Raw genomic sequence first — 23,887 nt, 5'->3', positions numbered from 1 at the left:
ACGAATGAATTAAGAGTATGGGTAGGGAAGCAGGACCATAAAATAAAACTGTTCATACAGCTGTTGGACTAATTGATAGCTGCTGATGATTAACAATATGTAAGGTCCTTAGTGGTTTATAGATTGCCCATAAGGATACTTTGTTCATACACATATACGGGCATGCGAAGACATCTGAGTACACAACCTCTTATTTACAAACAAGGAAAAAACAGTCAGAGATACGACAGTTGATGTAGCCTTTGGTACAGCGCCCATGAGATGGTGGATAAGACCCTGAGAGAAGTTAGCAAGATGAAGAGTAGAAAAAAATCTTAGACTTTAGGACAGCAGATTTCAGTGTGTTCAGCAATGTAAAACTGCCCCAAAGGAAAAAGTGGCCCCCAGAACAGCTGGTTGATCTTCAAGGGGATTTTCTTCAAATCACAGGAATGATACACTCTATTCTGTAGAAAGGTGGATGTGGCAGAAAAGCAGCTTAAGGAAAACTATTCAGAAATACTAAATGACAGAGATTTGGTTTGAAAGCTCTGAGTCTGGGCATGAGAGAATCTGTTCACTGCTGCAAGTAAGACTATTTTGCTTTCCAGATTAACATTTTATATTTGAGATGCAAATTCTGACTTGGTTTCTTCTGCATTTCTTGTCCACCTGGCAAGTTGGTTTTGATACAAATATTGACCACAGCAGTGATCCAGCTGGACTTCAAGAATGACCCACAACAGATGCCTTCAGGGGACTTTAGAATCAAGGCAGTGATGCTTCCCAGATTTAATTCTTCCAGCAAGTGAATAGCTCAGGGACTTTCTGAACAAGATACAGTACCTTCGTGTTTAAAATAACCCTAATGTGTTTTCATCCAGGATTTTGTCCAGAAGCCTTCTGAATGCAACTGAGATTTTGGCATCCACAACCTCCTATGGGAATATGCCTACATGTAGTATGAAAAACTACTCCCTTCTTTTTTATTCTGCCATCTGACACTTCATTTGGTGCCCTTAGCTCTCATTGTAGGAGAAAAAAATAAATTATTTATTATTTTTTGGCTCCGTGCTGCAGACTTCAACCATGTTCCTGCTCTGTATTTTTTTCATGAGAGTTCTACTCTATTTAGTTTCTTTATTATGTGGAATACAAGATGTACATCTTGTCTGTATCTCTTTTAATTCTGTCATCCTTGGAGATGTCAGGAGCAAAACTACATATAGTCCTGAAGAAAAATACAGGCCACACAGTGAAATAAATCTGTGTTCTGCTTCTTTATTTCTTACTCAGCATCCTCATTTTCTAATTCCTTTTCTGACCATGATTACAAGCCAGAGTGCTGTTTTCACATGATGGTCTATCTTAACTCCAGCATCACCTTCCCAACAAGTCAAAGCTATTTCAGAGTCCACAACTGTGTATGTAAAGCTAGGTCTGTTTTTCCTTGAGCATCAGCTTTACAGTCTTGGGATTTCATCTGCTATTTATCACCATGTCATTCAACACCTTGTGAACCACTTTGGATCCTTCTCAAATGAGTTTCATCTGATCCAGAGTACGACTAAGATAATACATGCTTGCTTTTGGCTGGCTATGCAATTTCCTCTTAACAAAATTTGAATATGTACTAAATTGAGAATAATCAAACAGTTCTAAGATGAGCTTTGCATTTAGGTCTTGCTTTAAGGTCTATGACTATTTTTCACTTTTCAGATATGCGAAGGGTGATTCAACCACAATTACTCTTAAGCAGGTAGGATGACAACCACTCTGAAGAACTTCAATATCAAACAGCATTTTATCTGCATGTTTGTCTCTTGGGTGTAAAAGAACAACTGAGGTTTACTTACGTTACGACAATAACGAAAAGATCCAAGCAGTTCCATGGATCTCGAAGAAAGGTAAATTCATTCCAAAAAAATCCTCTTGCTAATACTTTTATCAATATTTCTCCAGTGTATATGGCAGTAAAAAGATATCTGGAGGGAAAGTGTATATTAAATTTATAGAAATAAAAATATTAATGAGATCGAGGCACATTCAGGCACATTTCTACCTTCTCTGTGATTTACTCACTGGATGGAGATGAAGGTAGAAAATGTGAAGGAAAATAGGACAGGTTATATTACTTTCAGAAACATTATGGGTACAAGGTGTTGCCTTCCTGAATTTCAGTAAGATTTCCATGTGGATCTGTATTCACAAATGTTCACCTAAGCATACCATGCTATTTCTGGATGAAGAATAGCTCACATTTCCTTAGAAAAAAATTTTAAGACTGTGTTTATATTCTAAAGCAGGCTGGAAAATTTCAAAGTCTCAACATTTTTGGAGCACAATAGGAGCAAAGATTTATTTTAACCTGTAAAGTTTGCATATTTTATATGTTTATTCTGACAAAAACTTTATAACTGAAAGAAATCCTACATAAAATTAAGCTATCATTATCACCATGCTTACCCCAATGTAAGTGGAATTAAAATTATAGAACCTCTGAGGCCCCAGGCACATCTTCAAGGTTTAACTCCAGAACATCGACTCAAGTTACGCTGGATACAGATTACAAAAGGTAACATGACATTATAAAGAGATGGCTTCCTGCTGTGAACAACTGAACTAGGGTGTTCCCAGAAAACAGCAAGAAAAAATTGAATGAATATTCACCCATCTATCCTTTTTGCATGAGCTGGCCATAACAGACATTCAGGTTATTGCCTTAGAATGAGAGATATTCAGTTAGAATCCTGCTGCACAGTCTCTCTAAAAGTTTTAATCTTTAAAAGGAAAAATGGGGCAGCTTCCTGTGTTACATCAGATGGCAAAATTAGCCAACGTTGAGAAAAGGGCATATGGTGTAAGCCTCTAAGAAAAGGCACTGAAGCTCTATAGAAGACTGTGTGATATAATAATAATAATCCTGAATCTTCCTCAGAGGTCTATCCAAAAATTATCAAGCCCCAGAATTAGACTACCACATTATTTAAATTTTTCAGTCTGGCATGTTACTATCCTTAGAAAAACAGTGAACAAATGGCAACTGAGATACTTACTCAGCCCAGTTGAGTGCATCTGGAAGCTTATTTACAGCCATGGAAACGCAATTGAGCACCACAGTACATGTAATAAAGCCAACAAATAATGTGAATAATAAGTTAAGGAAAAGTGCTATATTAGAAAACAACAAACTTCACAAAAGTTGCTGATTTACACACAAAACCACATACAGCTATTCAAATAATTACTTTGGTTTTCAATATGCTCAGGACTTCTCACGTGTTTTCTGAAGAAACTGATGTCAGGTCAAACTTCTGCTCAGCTGGGTAAACATCCTAATTTAAAAATAACAATAATTATCTGCATGTGGAGATAGATTTGGAAGTTAGGACACTAGTGGGACATAATCTGTTTGACAGAAGGGATGAGGAACATAAATAACTGGAAAAAATCTGAGTCCTCTGCTGTCTACTGTTATTTGAAACTTTAGAAACCTCAATTTCTTCCCAGCAGGAGCATGGAATAAAGAGAAATGGGCAACAACCATGTAATAACTAGGGGTTTTACACCTAGGAAAACCAGATTTAAAAGCTTAATTATCAATAACCAGTGGTCTTTGAAACTGGGAATCCATATATACATTCTTACAAGAGACACCTTTGCTCTGCCATGAGTTCCAAAAACTTTCTCATTTAATATGGCAGGTGATGAAAACATACATAAGAAAAAATATCCTTTCATGAAAGTTCACTTGTCCCCTAATGAAAGTGAGGCTTTCTTTAAAATAAACATTGTCCTTACATTTAGGGTTTATTTGAAACTGAGCAGCAAATTTAGTGATTTCTAATAGCAGGAATACACATTCAAAGTCAGCCATAAGTTCCCATAAAAGGACCTATTTCTACAAATTAATAAATTCCAAATGAAAACAGATGTTTTGCAGAAAGAGCACAAACTACTCAGCCTATGGTTTTGCACCTGCAACCCTTCACATTTTTACATTCTTCAAATCCCATCTATATTTTTGAAAAATATGAAAAATGGGTGCTCTTCAGAACTTTCTAAACAGGAGTGTGAAATACTTTTCTTAGGATAACGTTAGACACCTTCGGCAAAGCATTGCCATAAATCACATCCCTCATGTTTTAATAGCTAGAGAGTCATTGGTTTGTGGAGGTTTTGTTTGTTGTTGGTTTTGTTTTGTTTGCTTGGTTTTTTAAGCTTCTCACCACAGTAGATATTTAGAAAAACCTCCAGAAAAGGACTAAAACAACATACAGTATCACCTAAATGTTGTTTCGTAACACTATCTGCAAATCTGACTTAAAATACGAGCTTTTTGACATTTTTACTTGTACCAACACCACGTAAATATCTTAGCTGTTGTGAAACAAGATTCAATATAACTGTTTTAAAAATCTCTATCACAGCCACATGAGTTTACATTTACATTAATATGAACAGAGGAACTGAACCACAGAAAATGGCACGGTACCTTTTAAAACTGAAATAAGATAAACCAAGAAAAGGATATGAATGGATCATAATTTTAATTGCCGCTTTTCTGACTGGATTAAAAGGACCAAATATACACAAGGCAGGCATGGCAGTAAACCGGAAAATAGTCCTCCTTTTATTTATCACCATAAAAGTCTATAAAAAAAATTCATAGCATGTGAAATATTTTAATGAAAGAAAATTTTCCCCCAATTAAAAATCTGCAAATCTGCATCTAGAACTATATATAACTGCAATCAAAAGTAAAGCTTTCCTGTATTCTTACTTGGAGCTGTGACTTGATGATACTACGATTTGAAAGAAAGACACCAGTTCACTATTGCCTGTGAGGAAGAAGTAGTAATGGGCATGAATTTGAAAAGCAAGTGACCATATTCACTTGGTCAAAGTAATTAAGGGATACTATTCCAGGACTGCAACAATGGTGATAATCACACTCAAAAGTACCTAACTCTTGGGCAGTGTTATAGGCTACAAAATACCATTTACAAAATATACATTGGGTAGGATTGCCAGAATCCTGTCCAGTCAAAGTGAAAATTTTGATTTTGAAATATCTCTAAATTATCAAGTAAAACTGTAAATTCCCTCTAAGCTACCTTAAGATCCATGCAGCTCAGGACTTTTGCCATGTGAAGTAAAAATGAAATCTCTTCAATCAAAACCACAGTTCACTATCTTCTGTGTAAATGTCTTGTCCTGATTTTGGCTGGGACAGACTTAATTTTCTCCCTAGTATCACAGAATCACAGAATGTCAGGGACTGGAAGGGACCTCAAAAGCTCATCCAGTCCAATCCCCCCGCGGAGCAGGAACACCCAGATGAGGTTACACAGGAAGGTGTCCAGGCGGGTTTTGAATGTCTCCAGAGAAGGAGACTCCACAACCTCCCTGGGCAGCTTGTTCCAGTGTCCATCACCCTCAGTGAGAAGAAGTTTCTTCTCCTATTTAAGTGGAACCTCCTGTGTTCCAGTTTGTACCCATTGACCCTTGTCCTACCATTGGTTGTCCCTGAGAAGAGCCTGGCTCCATCCTCCTGACACTCACCCTTTACATATTTATAAACATTAATGAGGTCACCCCTCAGTCTCCTCTTCTCCAAGCTCAAGAGCCCCAGCTCCCTCAGCCTTTCCTCACACAGGAGATGCTCCACTCCCTTCAGCATCTTCGTTGCCCTGCGCTGGACTCTCTCCAGCAGTTCCCTGTCCTTCCTGAACTGAGGGGCCCAGAACTGGACACAATATTCCAGATGCGGCCTCACCAGGGCTGAGTAGAGGGGCAGGAGAACCTCTCTCGACCTACTAACCACCCCCCTTCTAATACACCCCAGGTCCCATTGGCCTGGTATAGTGGCTGGCATAGTGCTCTGGTTTGGATTTAGTATGAGAATAATGTTGATAACACACTGATGTTTTGGTTGTTGCTGAGCAGTCAGGGACTTTCCAGCTCCTCATACTGCCCATGAGAAGGCAGGGAGTGCTCAAAATGCTGGGAGGGGACACAGCCGGGACAGCTGACCCCAGTGACCAAAGGGATATTCTACACCATATGACATCATGCTCGGTATATAAAGCTGGAGGAAGAAGAAGGAACGAGGGGGATGCTCGGAGTGATGACATTTGTCTTCTCAAGTCACTATTATATGTGATGGAGCCTGGCCCTCCTGGAGACATCTGAACACCTGCCTGCCCATGGGAAGGGGTGGATAAATCCCTTGTTTTCCTTTGCTTGTGTGTGAGGCTTTTGCTTTACTTATTAAACTGTCTTTATCTCAATCCATATGTTTTACTTTTTCCAATTCTCTGCTCTTTCACACTGTGGGGGGCAGGTGAGCAAACTGTGTGTGTTGTTTAGCTGCCAGCTGGGTTAAACCACATTTGTTCAAATATATGAGCCTTAGTTTCTCTTCATCAAGAATAACACTTAGATACTTTGAGAAAAAAAAAATCTCTGGAAGAACAAAGCTTTTAACATGTTCTCTAATTAAATTATTATATTTCAGTGACTTGCCGGTATACATAAAAGACAGCGACATGCATGGAACCTTGTGCTCTTCGGGTCAAGTCCCCAATCACATAATAGATGTTTCATTTTGAATGAATTTTCAGAGCATCTACTTTACACACTCCTATAGGCAACAACACAAAACACCTTGCAATAGCACAGAGTATATGCAACATAAATATGGTACAATGAACAAAACTGATGAGACATAAAATAACAGAAAATTAATTTACTATAATGAAAATGTATGGTTTTGGTACGTGGAGTTCTGGAAATATCTCAACTATGTCACCCCTAATTTGTATAATATTTGTAATTCAGCAAAAGCATCTGCAATAAGTGAGAAATTCTAGTATGCTCATCTACTCTTTGGCAGGTACTGTTTAAACTAGAATGAGTTCAGCCCCTCAGACATAGAAACTGCTCTGGAAAACAAGGCATCGGTTATCCTGGAATATTTTTCCTATCAAAGTGCATCAAATGTATCATTTTTTCATAATTAATTCTCATTGCTGACTGGAACTTAAAATACCTTCACATTACATAATGTGGAGCACACCTTAGCACTCCTGCCCCAAAATATGCTAGTAATGTTCGAATATCTGTCTACAGAACAATCAAAATCCAGCATCTCCTGAAGAGAGCTTTTACTATCTCTTAAGAGTTCAGTGGACAAAATTAAATTAAATTAAATTAAAAAATTGCTTTTGAAAGTTTTAACCTTGTGATCACTGTAGTATGGATCGAAATCTTCCAGGGGTTCCCCAATGAGCTCCACAGGAATATCCCCATACCGAGATGGCAGTTTTTTGCAGGTTTTTAGATCAAGCTGAGGAGTAAGTTTGTCTTCTTCACCTCCTTTGTCTTTATTCTCCTGGTTAACTTTGGCTTGCTGCTTTTTTTTCTCAGCAATTCTTTCCTTGATCACTGCCAAGGACTCAGGGGTAAAACGCCGAAAGCTGTGAGTTTCTGATGGCCAAATAAAGGAATCCATTTTTCTTTCTTTATGTTTGCTTCCAGTGCTAGAAACAACTTAAAAGAGAAAGATATTGACAATTAGAAAATAACAGAAATAATACACAACTTAAAACTAATACCCATGAGATAAATTATTTCTGTACTGATCAACCCTCATGAAGCTCCATACCCACTGACTGTTTTGCAGAATTTAAACAACCTAAAGACACCATAAAGGACAACTACAAACCAAATAATCAGTAAATCTGGTATCACCCTCCTCGTAACTGCATGTCAATAGGAAGATGAGCTTCTCCTAGAATGTTGCAGGTTAATTAATGCTTTGCGGCTCTGCAGTAAAGTGTCTGCTGTTTCTGGAGATCTTGGTTATGTCTCTTTGTTTAATAACCACTCTTTCCTACACATCAGAGGAAACCAAGTTAATCACTATTAACTACTGGGATTTTGATCCAAGTCATCGACTTGTTTATTCATGCCGACAGGTGTGGGTCAATTCTGCCTCCCGTGTCAGCCTGGAAAAAGGTAAATATTACAAAGAAACTTCACCTTCTCACATATTCACCAATACCACAACTCTTCTGGGGATTAGCAGAGTACCTTCAATAATTTGTTTTCAATTATTCTGCGTGAGTTTAAATCATTGACAAAGGGGAAGGGTGGCAAGGTAATGAGAAGCACCGAGGTGGCGTAAGGCAAATCACTCAAGTATTCAGTTACTAATGATGTCTGGCTTGAATTTATGACATTAATTGTAGATGACAGCAATTTATAGGACTGCAGTTCTCAGCCACAAAAGATGAATAAGATTTTGACCCATTACAGGATGACTTGCCCTGTGAGACTCATGTCAAAACCAACTGCCCCTATCTAACAAACACCTTTGGTCACCCAGAGTCTTTAAAACACTCTGCATTTTTGATTGCCCAAAGTCCAGCCGTGCTACTTTAGTTTTGTGAGCTCCTATGTGGACCGTGTTAGAGATCAAAACTCTCTTATAATTACAGCTCTCTTCTTTAAATACATAGATATATTTCTTTTTAAAAAATATGCAGCTGCCTAGAGCCAGAATGATTGTGCAATGATTTTGTATTGGTTTAGGGGATTTCTTTTTTTTTTTTTTTTTTTCCTTTTCTGGGACTTTACAAGCAAGTTCAGACCTGCCCAGGGATCACAACTCAGAGGTCAAAATTTACCAAGATAACAAATTGGAAGTATATAACTGAAGAACTGTTACTTTGGAAAACCACACAGCCCCATTTCCAATTGAAAGGTAAAAAGATAAAGTGAAAATCAACGTGCTCTTTTTTTTTCAATTTGTAATAATTCTAAGCAGATTAATTCTATCTTCAAAATGTTTTTAAGGACAACAGAGACACTAAGCTTTTATGCAACTACATTGACTGTAATAAATGAAGCAAAGAAAATTGTTCTAGTAAATATAAACATTGTTTTACTATTAAGGATTCGGGAGCTGAATTTTCAAAAAAAAATTAAAGTTGAATCTGTCAAAAGTAATGATCAAGAGAAAAAAAACCCCTACACAGCCCCTTCAGCATCAGTGACTAGAAGTCATAGTTGGACAAACATTCACGGACAACATGAGAGGATTTTTTCTGAAGACCTGTACCAGAAATATACTTGGGCTCATGTGGAACAACAGACCTTTTGGCCTTTCATCAGCTGCCAGGCATTTACACATTGTGACTTAGATTGGCAAACAGGAAGCTAAGAAGATGTGACTGAAAAAAAATCTTTCAATACAGAAGACTAAAAACTTTTGAGAAGACAGAGCAACTACTCGAAATTCCTGAAGCTCAGCTGAACTCAGCCACCCCACCATATGCTCCTGAACTAGCTGAAGTTTCAAGTCAAGACAGTGAGGTAAAGTGTTACCCTTAGAAATAATTTCAGTCTTTGCATTGGACGGAAAAGTCTCCCTAGTAAAGGATTCTGGCGGGGAAGCTACAGAATAAGTGTTCTCAGAAGTCAGCTAAAGTGCTACTGAACGGGGTGTCTTCTAGAACCCGGGAGAACAAACTTGGGCGTGTAAATGCAAGTTAGTGTGGGGAAATCCTAACCGAATACTACCTAGAAGCATGATGCTGAAGGCAAATACAAGGCTAGAATCCCAGACTTTTAATTTCCAGTACACGATATGTAAGAAATTTCCATTTAAATTAAATTAAGATTTGCAAATCCTACAATAGGTTTTGATATCTCTGGTCCTATAGCAAAAAGTGGTCCACCAGTAACAGATAAAATTCCACTAGTGGACCACTCTCTACAGCATCAGATATACAAAAGTATGCCTTCAAATTAATGTTTTTAAAAAAAATTGAAATGGAAATTTCTTCTATTTCTCATATTGAGATGAACTGAATTCAGTGTATTTAGCTACAGTTTTAGGTTAGTCTAACTGGCTTAAGGCTGACTTCAGGTACTGTGAAAATGACATCATCTTTTTATGTCAAAACCCAAGGAATTCCAGATATACTGATGAAATTTACTGAACAAATTATCTCCAAAGTATTAGAAGAGGATGAACATCAAGCCGTTAAATGAAATGGACACATGGGGACTACTACAGTGCAATTATCTAAAAAAAAATTTCTTAAGATAAAAGCTATAATTTAGGACAATTTTCTCCAGAAGAGCAAAGTACTGCCAATTATACAATATTTCAGAGATACAAATTACAAAATGCTCACTGGGGTAATGACTAATCACTGAAGATGCTAACAGATTTACACTTTTAGAATGGAAATTAAAATACAAATTCAAGCCCTATATGCAAGTCCTTAATTTGGTGCCATTTATGTGAATTTCAAAACTCATTTCAGCTCCCTAAAGTTCCTTTTATTATATCTGCAGGAAGGTAACAGCAATCAAACTATTGACCACAAGATATTGTATGGTCCCTAAGGGGATTTTAAACTAACAGAACTGCTCAGTAAAATACTATCAAAATCAGTAAGGGGCTTTCTTGAGGAGGAGTTTCCAAAGTATAAGATAGGAAAACTAGCAGGAACATAAATAGAAAAATGTCCTTGTTTGTGTTTCAATCTAGTTCTAGCACGTATTATAAACAATTCTGAGTTTCAAATTATTTCTGTCTGCTCCCTTGTCAATAGCCACCCACTAAATATTTCTTTCGAGCACCTGGAACCGAAAAAATAAAGGGCAAACTATCTGTTTAGTTTGTTTTTAGTATGCATTTAGTAGATTCCTTCACATGGGAACAAGGAAAAAAAATGTGTCCCTGTGGTAGGATTTTGTTTGAAAGCACAAAATCAAATAACTATCTGTTTAACATAGGTCAAGAAGTATCTTAAAATTGATAAATAAAAAAATAATAAAACGTAGCAAGGCTTACCATGAGATTCACCACCATAGGACTGGAATTAATAAAATTATGCTCTAATCAGAGCCCCATTCCTTTTTCAGTACTTATCCACAGTATTTACAAAAAGCTTGTTTTGACCAAACTGTGTATTTGTCAAAACTCATCTTAAGCGGGCATGTGCAAAATCAAATTGTAATAAATCTTATACACAGTTCAGACAATGATAATAACAAAACGTCCAAAACCAGATATTTCCAAGTAGTTCATGAAGAAGTACTTAACCACACTTAAGGGCATACATCATATTCAATTTGGTTCATGGAGCAAGGTCATCTTTTTAGCTGTATCAGCAAAATCAGTAGCCTTTTTAGTAACTTGAATATATACAAATTTGTATTAACATATAGGCCAGCTATACGGAAAGACGAAGATGTTATGGATGGATACAGTCTATAGATAAAACATCTTCGTTGAGGTCCGGCAGGTGAACAAGACATCCTAACTCCCATTGCAATCAGTGTATATCTAATGGTGCATACAGACAATCAAGGCTGTAGAGATATTCAAATTACCAAAGGGAGACAGATACCTTAAAATCATCTAAAACCTCCAGAGACAAGATTAACTAAATCTCCACTGACTGTAATGGGAGTTCAAACATGGAGATCACAGACAGGCAGCTGCATTTAGACACTAAAATATATGTATCAATTTTGCATCGAATCATTCCATAGCTGCCATAAATTTTCCTTGCTGTTAAGCAGAGACTTCTAACACTCTGGAGCCACTTTCCAAGACGACCCAAAAGAGTAGAACCAGATGTCAGCAAAACCAATGGTCTGCATTAGCTATTTCAGATTTCAAACTTTACATTCAATCAGTTCACCATATACAACAGGAAACACTGATCTGAAAAATCTGAATATTATAAGCACCTCCAAGTTCCTCACCACCATGGATGCCCTAAACATGTATACTGTAGTGAATGCCCATTATTAAAAATAATAACTTGTATTCCACAAAAAATATGATTAAAAAGGAATCAAACCACTATTATTATATGTAGCTGAAATGTTTTTCTATCAGATGAAACACTGTTCCAACTATTCATCTGGAATAAGAAAAAATGAGAAAGCAGCTCACAGCAACACCTTATAAAATAAGATAGGAATTCTCTTTTCCATGTTGCACAATACCTTGCAAGAAGCTACTGCTATCACCTAATCAGTTTCAATAATGAGAAAATACTTCTGCTCCTTCATCACCACTTTATTCTATTTAACTGCCCAGGGAAGTGGTAGAATCACCATCCCTGGAGGTATTTAAAAGATGTGTAGATGTGGCACTTAGGAACATGGTTTAGTGGTGGACTTGGCAGTGCTGGATTAACGGTTGGACCCGATGATTTTAAAGCTCTTTTCCAACCTAAACAATTCTGTGATTTAACAGATTTTAGTCCCTTGTAAAATCAAACTTGGATATTTTATTGGACTGCTGCTGTTTCTAATTACATGGAGATTTCTTCCACCCAGCACTTGGTCCACTCTCCACTTCCCACTCAGCCCCCAACCTCACCCCAACAAAAACTTTGTGTTTGGATAAATATCTACCAGTGTTTGTTTGTTTGTTTTGTTTTAACAGGTGTAATATAAAAAGTTATTCACAATAGCAATATAATACAACTAAATCTATTCACTCATTACCTCCAGAAAAGTATGCAACAGGCTAGATTGTGTATTGCTTAAACATCTTGAAAAAAAATCACTCACCAGCATTTTTGTGAGAAAAACATTCCAGATTTGTGTACGTAAAGCAATTCCACTATCTCAAGATAAGTACAGCTCAGGTTAGATAGGGAATTTTAGGACTACTGGGCATATTTAGGACTAAAGGCAATTTTAGGACTACTAAAGGACTACTAAAGGCAATTTTAGGACTACTGGGCATAAGCCAATATAACAAACCAACAAGACAACAAGTAGTCAGTAATTAATATGAGAAATATATTAATATGTAGTAAAATGTTATACTGCCCCATGGAAACTAAAGGAAGGGCTGCATGTTTACAGCAATATAGCAGTTCTACATTAAAGGCACATTTCCTTATGTACATGCTACCTGTACCTAAACCAAAACCACATCTAAGACTTAAAAACATGTGTGTGCATGTTTTTATATATATACTCAAATGTACACATACATCACTGACTAGTTTGATCAAACTTGCACAGATTTAAATTAATAAAATTAGCAATTGAGATTTCTCATAGTACACAAATAGTCAGCAAAACCAAAATACTTACAACATCCCCTTCAAAATAAAAAACCTTCACACGGATTTCTTAAGCTAATTTTGGCTGGCTTGTATCTTCAGAAAGTCTTCATTTTCTCATCTTCACCATTCCGTTTAAACGAACATCCTGCCCATGCAGAAAGTTTTGTTTTGTACTGGGATGCCCAGGGGAGGGATGGAGGGAGGAGCTTTGTTGCTCTTCTGACAGTAATAAAGGGAATTTTGTGATCTCACTGTAAAACACTGTAGGGTGATACTTTCGAAGAATAAACACCTAAGTACTAATCAATACTTTTCTTTCTGTTGAAATCAGTTACATTTATTAAAAGGAAAGAGGGGTTTTTTGTTCAATCAGAAATATATATGTAAAAACCTATGAAAGCAAAAGCTGTCCTGCTTCACATATCACTGTTTCTCATTCCTTAATTTCTATTTTTTATTAATCCCAGGCTATGATGCATGTTCATTGCACCTTATAAAGACAAAACCCCACAGTCAAAAATTCTATCTCATATATACAGGATCAGAGCCCAAAATACATTCAATATCACATTATGCCATAACTTCTGTTTAAACATACAAACCTTGTCTGAGCAAAATAAAAACAGCAACATTAATCCTCATCTCTGAAATCAGTTATATTCATTAAAATAAAAGTAATGTATAAAGCTTGCTAGCAACAGGTATCAGATAGTAACAGATAAAAACTGTTGTTAAGTCCTATTGCTAAGTGCAGTTATTTCTCTTCGAGTTACATCAATAGAATCCATTATTGTCCAAAAATTATTTTACTCTTTATTGGGTAGATTCTAAATCTTTCCTATTATCTTTCCTGACGATAAGAGAGTTACTATGGGTTTTGCTGGAAGAATTCTGCTGAAGGAACTACACTGTCCTTAAAAGCCAGGCAGCTCTAATGCATGCAAGCAGAAAAACAACTGTAACCAAACACTTTACTTTATAGGTATCATCAGCAAAGGAAATAACTAAAGATGGTTTTAAAGAAAGAAAGACACTAAGTGTTCTGTGATGCAAACAGCAAAGAGTCATTTTAAGTTCCAGTGTAAGTTATTTTTCCAGAAAACAATAGCATGTACTTGAGACAAGTTCAATTAAGAGAGAAGAATTTTAAAGATCAGTAAAGCATCGTTCTATAATGGCACTATATCTGCTGCGGTCAAAAGCAGCCACATTTATAATGCTGTACCAGCTAGTACCACTAAATAGAAGAAGGATCCTTACCTGGATGTGTTTTTTTCTGCTGTTATCTTCTTCATCAATCTGTCCCTGTGAAAAATAGGGCGCAGGGAGTAAAGACAGAAATAAAAGGAGGAAAAAGAGTTGCTCTCCTTCTGCTCTTTTCGCATGCTCTAATATTTACAATCAGAAAAGAGGAAGACATAGAAAACATGATTTTTATCTGTAGCTGTTAAAAGAAAGCCTTAGGGCTTGCAGCTATGAGCAAAACATTTGGACAAGTAACTTTTCTTGTGTTACTGTGTAAAATTAATTTTCTACTATGAGGAAGGCAGTTTCTTAAAGGCAGGGAGGGGGCAGAAAACCTGCTTCATAGGAAGAACATTGTTTTCTTCACAGTTTCATTCATTATTCCTCAGTATAATGAAAGTAAAAAATGGAAAAAAAAAAAGCTTAACAATAAAAAGATAATGTTCATTATAGAAATTTAGTCATCATATTCTTGACAGGGATCTGTCTCTTCCATTAACTGCAAAGTATAACACTCTTCTTTTTTCCTTTTTATTGTCAGAGCACAAGAAAAATATTTTTTTTTGGTAGCATTAGTACATCACCATTAGTCTAATGACTAAGAGTGTGCAGATGTCAAGAGCTGAAAAAACCAGATTTTTGCATAATTAAATGTCTCTTGTGTCTGCTCCATAACTCTAAACACTAGACATGGCTTTAAATTACTGATCAGATACACATGGTAGTTGAAGATATCAAGGCATTTGACAGTTTATGCACATTCCATCCTCAAATTCTATCCAGCCACCTCGTCTGCTGGCTTTGATCTATGGAGAAATACTCAGTGGGGTAACGCTGGAAATCTGGGTCTCCTGTATTCAGTGGGATAACACACACACAACACATGCCTCTGGCTTTGAGGGAGAAGGGTTCATACAAGGTTTCTTTTCCTTTTTTTCCCATCTATAGGAATGAGACCATTTTCCTATCCTTTTCCTATCTGATTGGGGCCTTTCCTCAATAGCTGACTCATCAAGGAACCCCTGTGATTTGTGAAAAGTCTGAAATTTAGATCGCTGAAAATCTAATCCCACTACCTCCCCCTTTAAGATACATCTTCATCTTTAGGGTACTAGGTCTATAATTGGCTAAAATTACAAGACGGACACAAAATACCAGACGGATACAAGAGGGAATGGAACTTAAATTTCAAACAAATAAGTCATTATCATCAACTGACGGATCTGTAAATCTAATTCTGAAATATGTATACTGACCTATTCAATAGCCTCTCTTATGTATTATTCACAAAATACCCATGCACGGAAGTTCAAGTAAAAAAAAAGAAGTGTTTTACAGAGAGAAAACAAACACATTCATCAACAATTCAATGGAAAAATCAATATTACTTACACGCTAAAAACATATAGTAACTTCAACCATAATAGTAGGAAGGAAAACTACTCAAGCCTAAGAAAGAGATTCCATATTTTCAAGAAATGGATCCTGCAAAACAAAGCCATACACAACACATAACCAGACCGTGGCATCCACTGATGAAGAACTCTATTGAATTTGATATCAAATATATTTTGATTGCTTTAATTTACGTTAAGATTCTCACAGAGACAAATCACGACTGCTAATTACAGAGCTTATTGTACCTTCCGGTTATGATTCGCTGCCCGTTAGTTGACACTAACCACGAGTCTCGGACAAATACGGTGATGCCAATGATCCTCCATTAGAATCAGCAAACGCAAACCAGTTTCACACAGAAACCCCCCCGAAACACAGAGAATTCAGCTGTGCACATAACAGCAAATAGGTATGAACGCAGACATCAAAATAGTATCCCAAAGGCAAAATCTCCGTCTCCGGAAAGCAGGGAATGGAAATCATGTCAGATGGAGCACAGGTACGGTGTGTTTTTAGCTTCTTTAAAGATAGGAACAGCACAGGAATACTTTTGGGCATAATAAAAATAAACACAAATCATAATCGCAGCAAAAAGCTGATATTAACAGAAATCAGCTGTTATTTTTGCCTCACTACCACACACAATGAAAAAAGTCTTCCAAGTAACTTTAAAAATAAAGTTCCTCCTCATTAACGCCACTTTCTGAAATTGGGTAAACCTGCATCAGTGATACCACGACAGACAGAATTTCTCAATAGAAAACCCTAGTAACTCTATGTTAGAAATCTGATTTTCTCTTGAGCCCTCAAACCTGCGCACTGCCCTGGAGCAACCATGCCAGACACAAATTTTCAGGGTGAGAACCACACGGTTTCCTCGCCTCTGCTTGAAATAGAATTATCACCGATCAGTGCCTGGGCAAGTTTTTCTGCTTTTGGTGCCATGACTCTTCAGCTGACCTGTTGCAGGACAGCCACAAGATAGCAACATAGGTATAATTGCGCAAATATGGTCCCCCGGTGACTGAATTTTCCAAGGCACTGATACCAAATGCAACAAAAAAACTAAGTACACTTTCTATTCTGTGTATAGATCTTTAGTTTTTTGGGGACACAAGCTCGTGTTGAAAAGACAAACTAATCAAAACCATCTTGGTTATGTCTTTCAGGTAAATATCTTTGAAAAATGTGATACGGGATAAAATAGTCAGCACATTCAGTGATTGTTTCCATCATACTCAATCATTAAAATAAGAAGTGGACACCTGACTTGATCATGTCATAAGGACTTAGAGATGAATGAGAACTTTAATAGCAGACAGCTCTTCAATCCAACAAACAAAAGCTGAAAGTTGAAACTAGTTAAATGTGGACGAAAAAAGGGCACACATAACAGGATGGACAATTAAGTACCCAAACAACTTATGAACACCTGTGGCCTTCTCGAATACTCAAAGTCATTAGAGTTTGATTAGATTAGTCCTTCATTTTCTAATCCCTACCTAGCTCTATTTACATAAGTCCACAGTTTGAAAACCGATAGCAGATTTTCATAGGACAGTATTTCTTTAAAACACATATTCAAAATAGTATAACAGTTATTAACCCTGGTACTTACAGCTCATAAATGGTATTTCTTATGTTTATGTAATGGAGGCGGTTCATTGCTCAGCCATAAAATTTCATACTCCTTGGTAATTCAAGCATTGCATCGGATACACTTGCAATGAAAATTATTTGCAGAGATTTCTGTTTACTACACCTGCAGCTTCAGAGTATTTGTGATCCTCCCTCCTGTCTGGAACCTGAACTGGCAGACAGGGAGGGAGGAATGCCCACAATTTGGGAAATACTACAACCTCTGACACACCACAGTAAGAGCCAACTCTAAATAATTCATACATATTTATCATGATGCAAACTCAAATGCCTCCATTGTGGGCTGAATTAATTCAGCTGCTGGCCAGAAGCTTCTGGATTCTCCTTAATTTCAAGACCTAGATGAGATTCCAGGAATACGTCTTAAAAAATATCATATCCCCGTAACAAGAGTGATATGGTACAGCAGGCAAAAAGAAAAGTAGTGGGGAAATACGTCTTCTTTGTTATACTTAGAATGCAGAATAACTAAATATTATGTATAGAAAAAACCCCAAACCAACAGACACAGATAAACTATTATATTACACAAAACATCTAAAGGCATGAGTCTGCCACTGAGAAAAAATTAAGGGCTCTGGCAAATAAATATCTAAGAGATAAACTAGAGGTGTGCCCCAATCCCTCTTAGAAAATAATCCAATAGTGTAAAGTACCAGATGTATTTGCCAAGATAATAATTTATATGATTGCCATTTTCCTTTTTCCATGCTGCATGATGAAATAAGAAATCACACAGACATGGAATTTGGTATTTGGTAAATAGCTAATTGGCCTTACAGAATAACAGGAAATAGCTTTAATGGTAAGTACACGTTAAATGCATTGTTACACAGAGTAGCTTTCTGCCTAATCACCTAATGTACACTGAGTAAGTCAGAAAATGAGCTCAGTGCCTGAAGTTCAAGTTACTCCATCTGTTTCTTCTTAGTATTCTGAAAAACTGTATTAGTATTTTTGAAGCGTTTTATACTTCTCAAAAGATACTATGAGCACACAATCTCTGAAAGATTTCCAGGACTTCTGACACCACCTTGGTAACACAGTTTATTCTTGAAGTCTCACCTTTTATTACATGGCTCTGAACACAACCATAAAATGACAAATGCAAGAGGTCTAGCAAAGGTTGAGCCATCTGGTTTCAAATCTATTTCTTACTGTAGCTCCCTGTAAAATTACAGTCTTAACTTCAACATGTCAAGAATGCAACTCGTAAAAATTATGTGACAGCAAACAGCTTTACAAATTAAAAACAAACTATATATGCTAGTGAACTAGAATAAAATATTTAGTAGTTAGATTAATGTGAGAAAGCAAATTCAAAACAAAGTGAATGCTGAAATAATAGTTTATCTCTTTTCTCCAAAGCCTTCTGGATTTCAGTTCTGTCTGTCCCTCCTCTCTAAGTATCCTGAGTATTCCGATTTATCAAAATGGCTTGGAAATTTAGTTTCTTCCTGTGCTTCCAGTTGCCATCACACCAGTTCCATGTCTCCTGTTTACATTAAATGACAGTAATGAAAAATCCAGCAGTCAAAACCAGAGCAACTGTAAACTCAATTGCAGTATTTTTCATTAGATTCCTACCAATATTCCCTCATTGTAAACAGTGCCAGAAAAATAATGCAGAAAGTCTGGGGATCTGCCTGACCGTTGTCTAAACTCACAACTTTATTCCAGATGATATTCTGCAACTTTTCAGGTTTTAATCCAGCAGCAAGAGGCAGTTACAGACACGCAGCTTCCAGAGAACCACAGCAAAGACCGTGCTCATTGTACATTGTTTTCTGAATGCATTTTTGTGCCTTTTACAGCAGATTTTGGACATGAAGGAGTCTAAAACAGTGGGCTGTATTACTCGAATGTCTTGCTTATGCAGACACGCAGAGTATGATAGCCCAGGAAAATTTAGTCACGCAACAAATTTAAATAGCATTTAAGATTACCAAGTTTCATATTCCATAAAATACAGAATAAATAATTTCACAGAATCAGAGACTGGTTGGGGTTGGAAGGGACCTCTGGAGATCAACTAGTCCAACCAACCTGCTAAAGCAGGGTCACCAGAGCAGATCGCACAGGATCATGTCCAGGTGGGTTTGAATGTCTCCAGAGAAGGAGACTCCACAACCTCTCTGGGCAGTCTGTTTCAGGGCTCTGGCACCTCAAAGGAAAGAAGTTTCTCCTCATATTTAGATGGAACCTCCTGTGTTTCAGTCTGTGCCCATTGCCCCTCATCCTGTTGCTGGGCACCACTGAACAGAGTCTGGACCATCCTCTTGACACCCACCCTTGAGATATTTATCAGCATAAACAAAGTCCCCTCTCAGCTTGTCTTCTCCAGGCTGAACAGTCCCAGCTCTCTCAGTCTCTCCTCATAAGAAAGGTGCTCCAGACCCCTCATCATCTTCGTAGCCCACTGCTGGACTCTCTCCAGTAATTCCTTGTCCTTCTTAAACTGAGGAGCCCAGAACTGGACACAGAACTCCAGATGCGGCCTCACCAGGGCAGAGCAGATGGGGAGGAAGAACCTCCCTCGACCTGCTGGCCACACTTTTCCTATTGCACCCCAGGTACCATTGGCCTTCTTGGTCACAAGGACACATCGCTGGCTCATGGTCAACCTGTTGTCCACCAGGACTCCCAGGTCCTTCTCTGCAGAGCTGCTTTCCAGCAGGTCAATCCCCAACCTGTACTGGTGCCTGGTGTTGTTCCTCCCTGGGAAGAGTTAGTTCATGCTTTACCCCAAACCAGCATCAACTCTACTGATGTAATTCCTGGAAATATTTGTTTACTCTTTTGTTACAACAGATGGTGACTCCAAAACTTTCATATGCAATGTATTCTAGTGCTTCAGTATTCTCACTGACAAAAAAAAGCTTTTCTTGTGGTTCATCTGCATTTCCCAAACTCCAGTCTCAGCCTGTTACTTCTTTTTTCACTCATCACAGACATGAACATGAGTTTATTCCACATTTCTTCTTAATTATTTGCAAACTGCTACCATGTTCTTTTTCATCTTCTCTTCCATCTGAACTTCACACCATAAGTCATACTTCTCTGGCTCCAAATCATTTTTACAGCCTATTTCCAAATCCTTTTAAGATTTGCTTAGAATGCTGTGACTGTCCAGCCTCACAAAGAGGGAATGGAGCAGCAGAGAGAAGCAGCTGGGAAATTCTATAGCATTCTTAAACCTACTATTATTAAGGAAATATCACCTTTACGGTCTTACTTATTACAATGATTATTCAACAAACAAACACTTAAATTCCAGGCATTTCCATCCGTATTTCTCTCCTTATCTCAACATCCTGGCTTCACTCCTGAGACCTATTCAGTTCTCCACCACTTCCTTTCTGGCTCAACAGCTGTTTGCTCACTCTTGTATTCTCAGAAATTCACAATTTAGCCAAAGATGATCAGATTTTCATGGAAATTGAAAAATAACCCCTGGACTCATTTATACATCATGTTCCTTCTCTTCCAAAACCAAAAGCAAGCAACTAACATTATAAACCAGGTCATCTTACTGCTTTCCTAAAACGACACAAACAAGATGAAAGATTGAAAGGTTTACTGCATAACAAAGGAAATTTCACCTACAATTATTTTTTGCGTAATATCGTCTTTAGTTCAGGCTTGATAAACATACAAACAGAAAAAAGAAAATTTTCACTATGTTAATACTCATATTTTTAGCAGCCCTCAGTACATACGATCTTTGTTGGACTTGGTGATCTCCAGAGATCACTTTCAACTGCAATGATTCTGTGATACAAAGGGATCACTATACTTTTTTTGTCCTTCAAGTAATGATTTGTTGATCTGAAACACTGTATTACATGTATTAGTAGCAGTGACTATCCACAAAAAGTTATTTGATTCACAAAAAAAAAAAGGGAAAGCAATTTTTAAATTGCATAATAATGTAAAAACCAAAGGTCCATAAACAAATTCAATTTTAAATCAAAGGTATAAAAGATGATGACTGCCCTTGAAGACACAATATTGACTTTACTAAATGGATAATCTATTGGTGATTATGGATAATGAAATGATGATTAGTGTTTATGAATGAAATTATTATTTCATTTTATCAAATAATAACACAAAAATAATACAGGAATTTCAACATCTCTAAGAGAAAACAAAAAATGACTTTGAAGTATGCATGAAAATTATTGTGTTATGAAAAGAAGTCGTCAGCCTCTTAATGGACTAATGCATACTGAAATGCAGTAAGGCACTTTGCTCAGTATTTACTTGCAGAGAAAACTTCATGCTGCTTCATTCTTCCCCAGTCCAAAATCCAATAAAATTACATACGTTATGCATGACAGCATTTGAGACGCTTTGACAATTACCATTAGCCTAAAGCCACTACACAGCTAAACTCTGAACAAAAGAAGCCTTAATTTTATCTTTGAAAAAACCTGAAATTTATTAGATAATAAACACATTTCACATTTATCTTAGGAGATGCCTTACATCATACGCTTCCCACTGCTGTAACAAGATGAAATAGTAGAAATATTGCAGCTCCGGAAGGACTTTGGTCAAGGCAGATCTCATTTGAGAATCATACCCTCCACTTGCAATCGTGATGAGGACAATGTGCTTTCAGCAATGCTAGAAAATGTGACCTGTATCAAAATAAGCGAAGTTTAAATTAGCAGAAGTAAACGGCTTTATGTCTTCTACTTATCTTTGCAACCAGCATTGAGCAAGAATGTGAATACCTGAATGTATCTTTTTTTCCTTATCCCTTTATACATTTTTTCTCACAGTATTTTTTTCACTAATTAGCATCTTTCCTGTTCTACCATAATGAAGTAACCCTTATAACAAAAAGGTGTGCTGAGAAAATAGTCCTGTACACAGCTCCATACAGATCCTCACACAGCACATGGTCACTGCTGCAGCTGAACACTTTTTGCATTAATAGTTAAAATGCTAAAGAGAGTTGAGAGGTGGGAAGTGTCTGTGGAAAACAAAATTAAATTTCATACCATCATACCATTATTTTCACAAAACTTTCTTTCATTAGGCAAAATAATACAGTCTTCCCTGGTTCTCTGGGGAAGGTAATTGAGTCTTTGCTACCCGCTCGGTGGAGCTGCCTCAAAAAAGGTGCGAGTCAGGATCTCACTTTTAAGCGATTATCTCCCATAACAGAACATGAAAAATAAGAGGGCGGACCTGGGCACTGAAAGGGTGTGAGTTAAAGCTCCAGCATCACTAACCACAGCCTGCCTGAGGGCTTTGAGCTGGAGCTTCTCAGGGCTGGAACCCAGCGCCAGCCGTGCCTGAAGCCTCAGCCCCGAGCGGAGCCTCCCACGGTGGGGACAAGCGACCTCGACCCACGAGTCTGGTCTCTTGGGAAAAATATGGGCCCTGCGAACAGCAGCATGGGCACGGATACACCCCCGGCCTTCTGTGGGGAAGGGCTGTTCCTTGCTTTGTGTATAGAAAACTGGTGAAGGGGCTGGAGCACAAGTGTGATGGGAACGGCTGAGGGAGCTGGGGGTTCAGCTGGAGAACAGGAGCTGAGGGGAGACCTTCTGATCTCTGAACTGCCTGAAAGGAGCTTGGAGCGTGGAGGGGGTTGGTCTCTTCTCCCAGGTAACAAGTGATAGGACGAGAGGAAACGGCCTCAAGTTGCACCAGGGAAGGTTTAGATCGGATATTACGAAAAAAATTCTTCACAAAAGGGCTGTCTGACATTGGAACAGGCTGCCCAGGGCAGCGGTGGAGTCGCCATCCCTGGAGGGGTTTAAAAGTCCTGTGGATGTGGCGCTTAGGGATATCGCTTAGTGTTGGTAGTGTTGGGTTTATGGTTGGGGTTGGACTCGATGATCTTGAAGCTCTCTCCTACCCAAAACGATCCCCTCCCTCTCTCACTATCGCAAAGCTGCTCAGAACATGGCGGAGGGCGGGGCAGAGGGCGGCAACGTTCGCCCCGCCCCCTCCCCGGCCCCGCCCCCTCCGGCCGTTTCCCCGGCAACGCCCCCGGCTGTGACCGCCCCCGCCCCACCTCCCTGCGCGGGCTCGGAGCGGAGAAGTGGGGGTGGGACTTCCGGGGCCGCTTCGCCCTCCTCGGAAATGACATCAGAGTGTCAACATGCAAGATGGCGACGCATCATCGGCAGAACACGGCGGGGCGGCGGAAAGTGCAGGTGAGGGCCCGGCGGGGCCTGCGGGGGGAGCGTGGCGACGCGGGGCTCCGGCCCGGCCGGCGGGAGGAGGCGGGCAGCGGCTGCGAGGTGACGCGCGGCCCGGGAGAGGGGCGGTGGCGGCGGGCAGGTGGCGGGGAGCGGCGGGAGGGCAGCGGGATTTGGGGTGTCCCTCAGGGACGCTGCCGCCCAGCCCGGAGGGGCTGTGGCAAGGGCTGCTCTCAGCTGGGCAGGGCAGGGATTTGGAGTTTCTGTGGCAACGCAGCCGCCTCCTTCACAGAATCACAGAGTCACAGAATGTCAGGGATTGGA

The 23,887-nt window shown here is 38.5% G+C and overlaps 2 protein-coding genes across 2 annotated transcripts in view; one reads left to right on the top strand and one right to left on the bottom strand.

Annotated features, from left to right (window-relative positions):
- LOC135984699 (sodium channel protein type 5 subunit alpha-like) overlaps nucleotides 1-7,495 on the bottom strand; it is a 37,022-nt gene extending 29,527 nt beyond the window's left edge. Inside the window, exons 1-4 of the mRNA XM_065627122.1 lie at nucleotides 7,223-7,495; nucleotides 4,514-4,632; nucleotides 3,036-3,125; nucleotides 1,836-1,964 (exon numbers count right to left, since the gene is read on the bottom strand). Coding sequence (XP_065483194.1) covers nucleotides 1,836-1,964; nucleotides 3,036-3,125; nucleotides 4,514-4,632; nucleotides 7,223-7,495 — 611 coding nt within the window. The remainder of the gene's footprint in view (nucleotides 1-1,835; nucleotides 1,965-3,035; nucleotides 3,126-4,513; nucleotides 4,633-7,222) is intronic.
- A 16,016-nt stretch (nucleotides 7,496-23,511) lies between these two features.
- The window catches only part of WDR48 (WD repeat domain 48), a 31,379-nt gene continuing 31,003 nt past the window's right edge, over nucleotides 23,512-23,887 (top strand). The window contains exon 1 of the mRNA XM_065628027.1: nucleotides 23,512-23,578. Coding sequence (XP_065484099.1) covers nucleotides 23,531-23,578 — 48 coding nt within the window. The 5' untranslated portion in view covers nucleotides 23,512-23,530. The remainder of the gene's footprint in view (nucleotides 23,579-23,887) is intronic.

The sequence above is a fragment of the Caloenas nicobarica genome, chromosome 2 (genome assembly GCF_036013445.1).
Source record: "Caloenas nicobarica isolate bCalNic1 chromosome 2, bCalNic1.hap1, whole genome shotgun sequence".
NCBI lineage: Eukaryota > Metazoa > Chordata > Aves > Columbiformes > Columbidae > Caloenas > Caloenas nicobarica.
The sequence above is the reverse complement of the archived record's forward strand: the minus strand, read 5'-3'. Positions and strand labels throughout refer to the sequence as shown.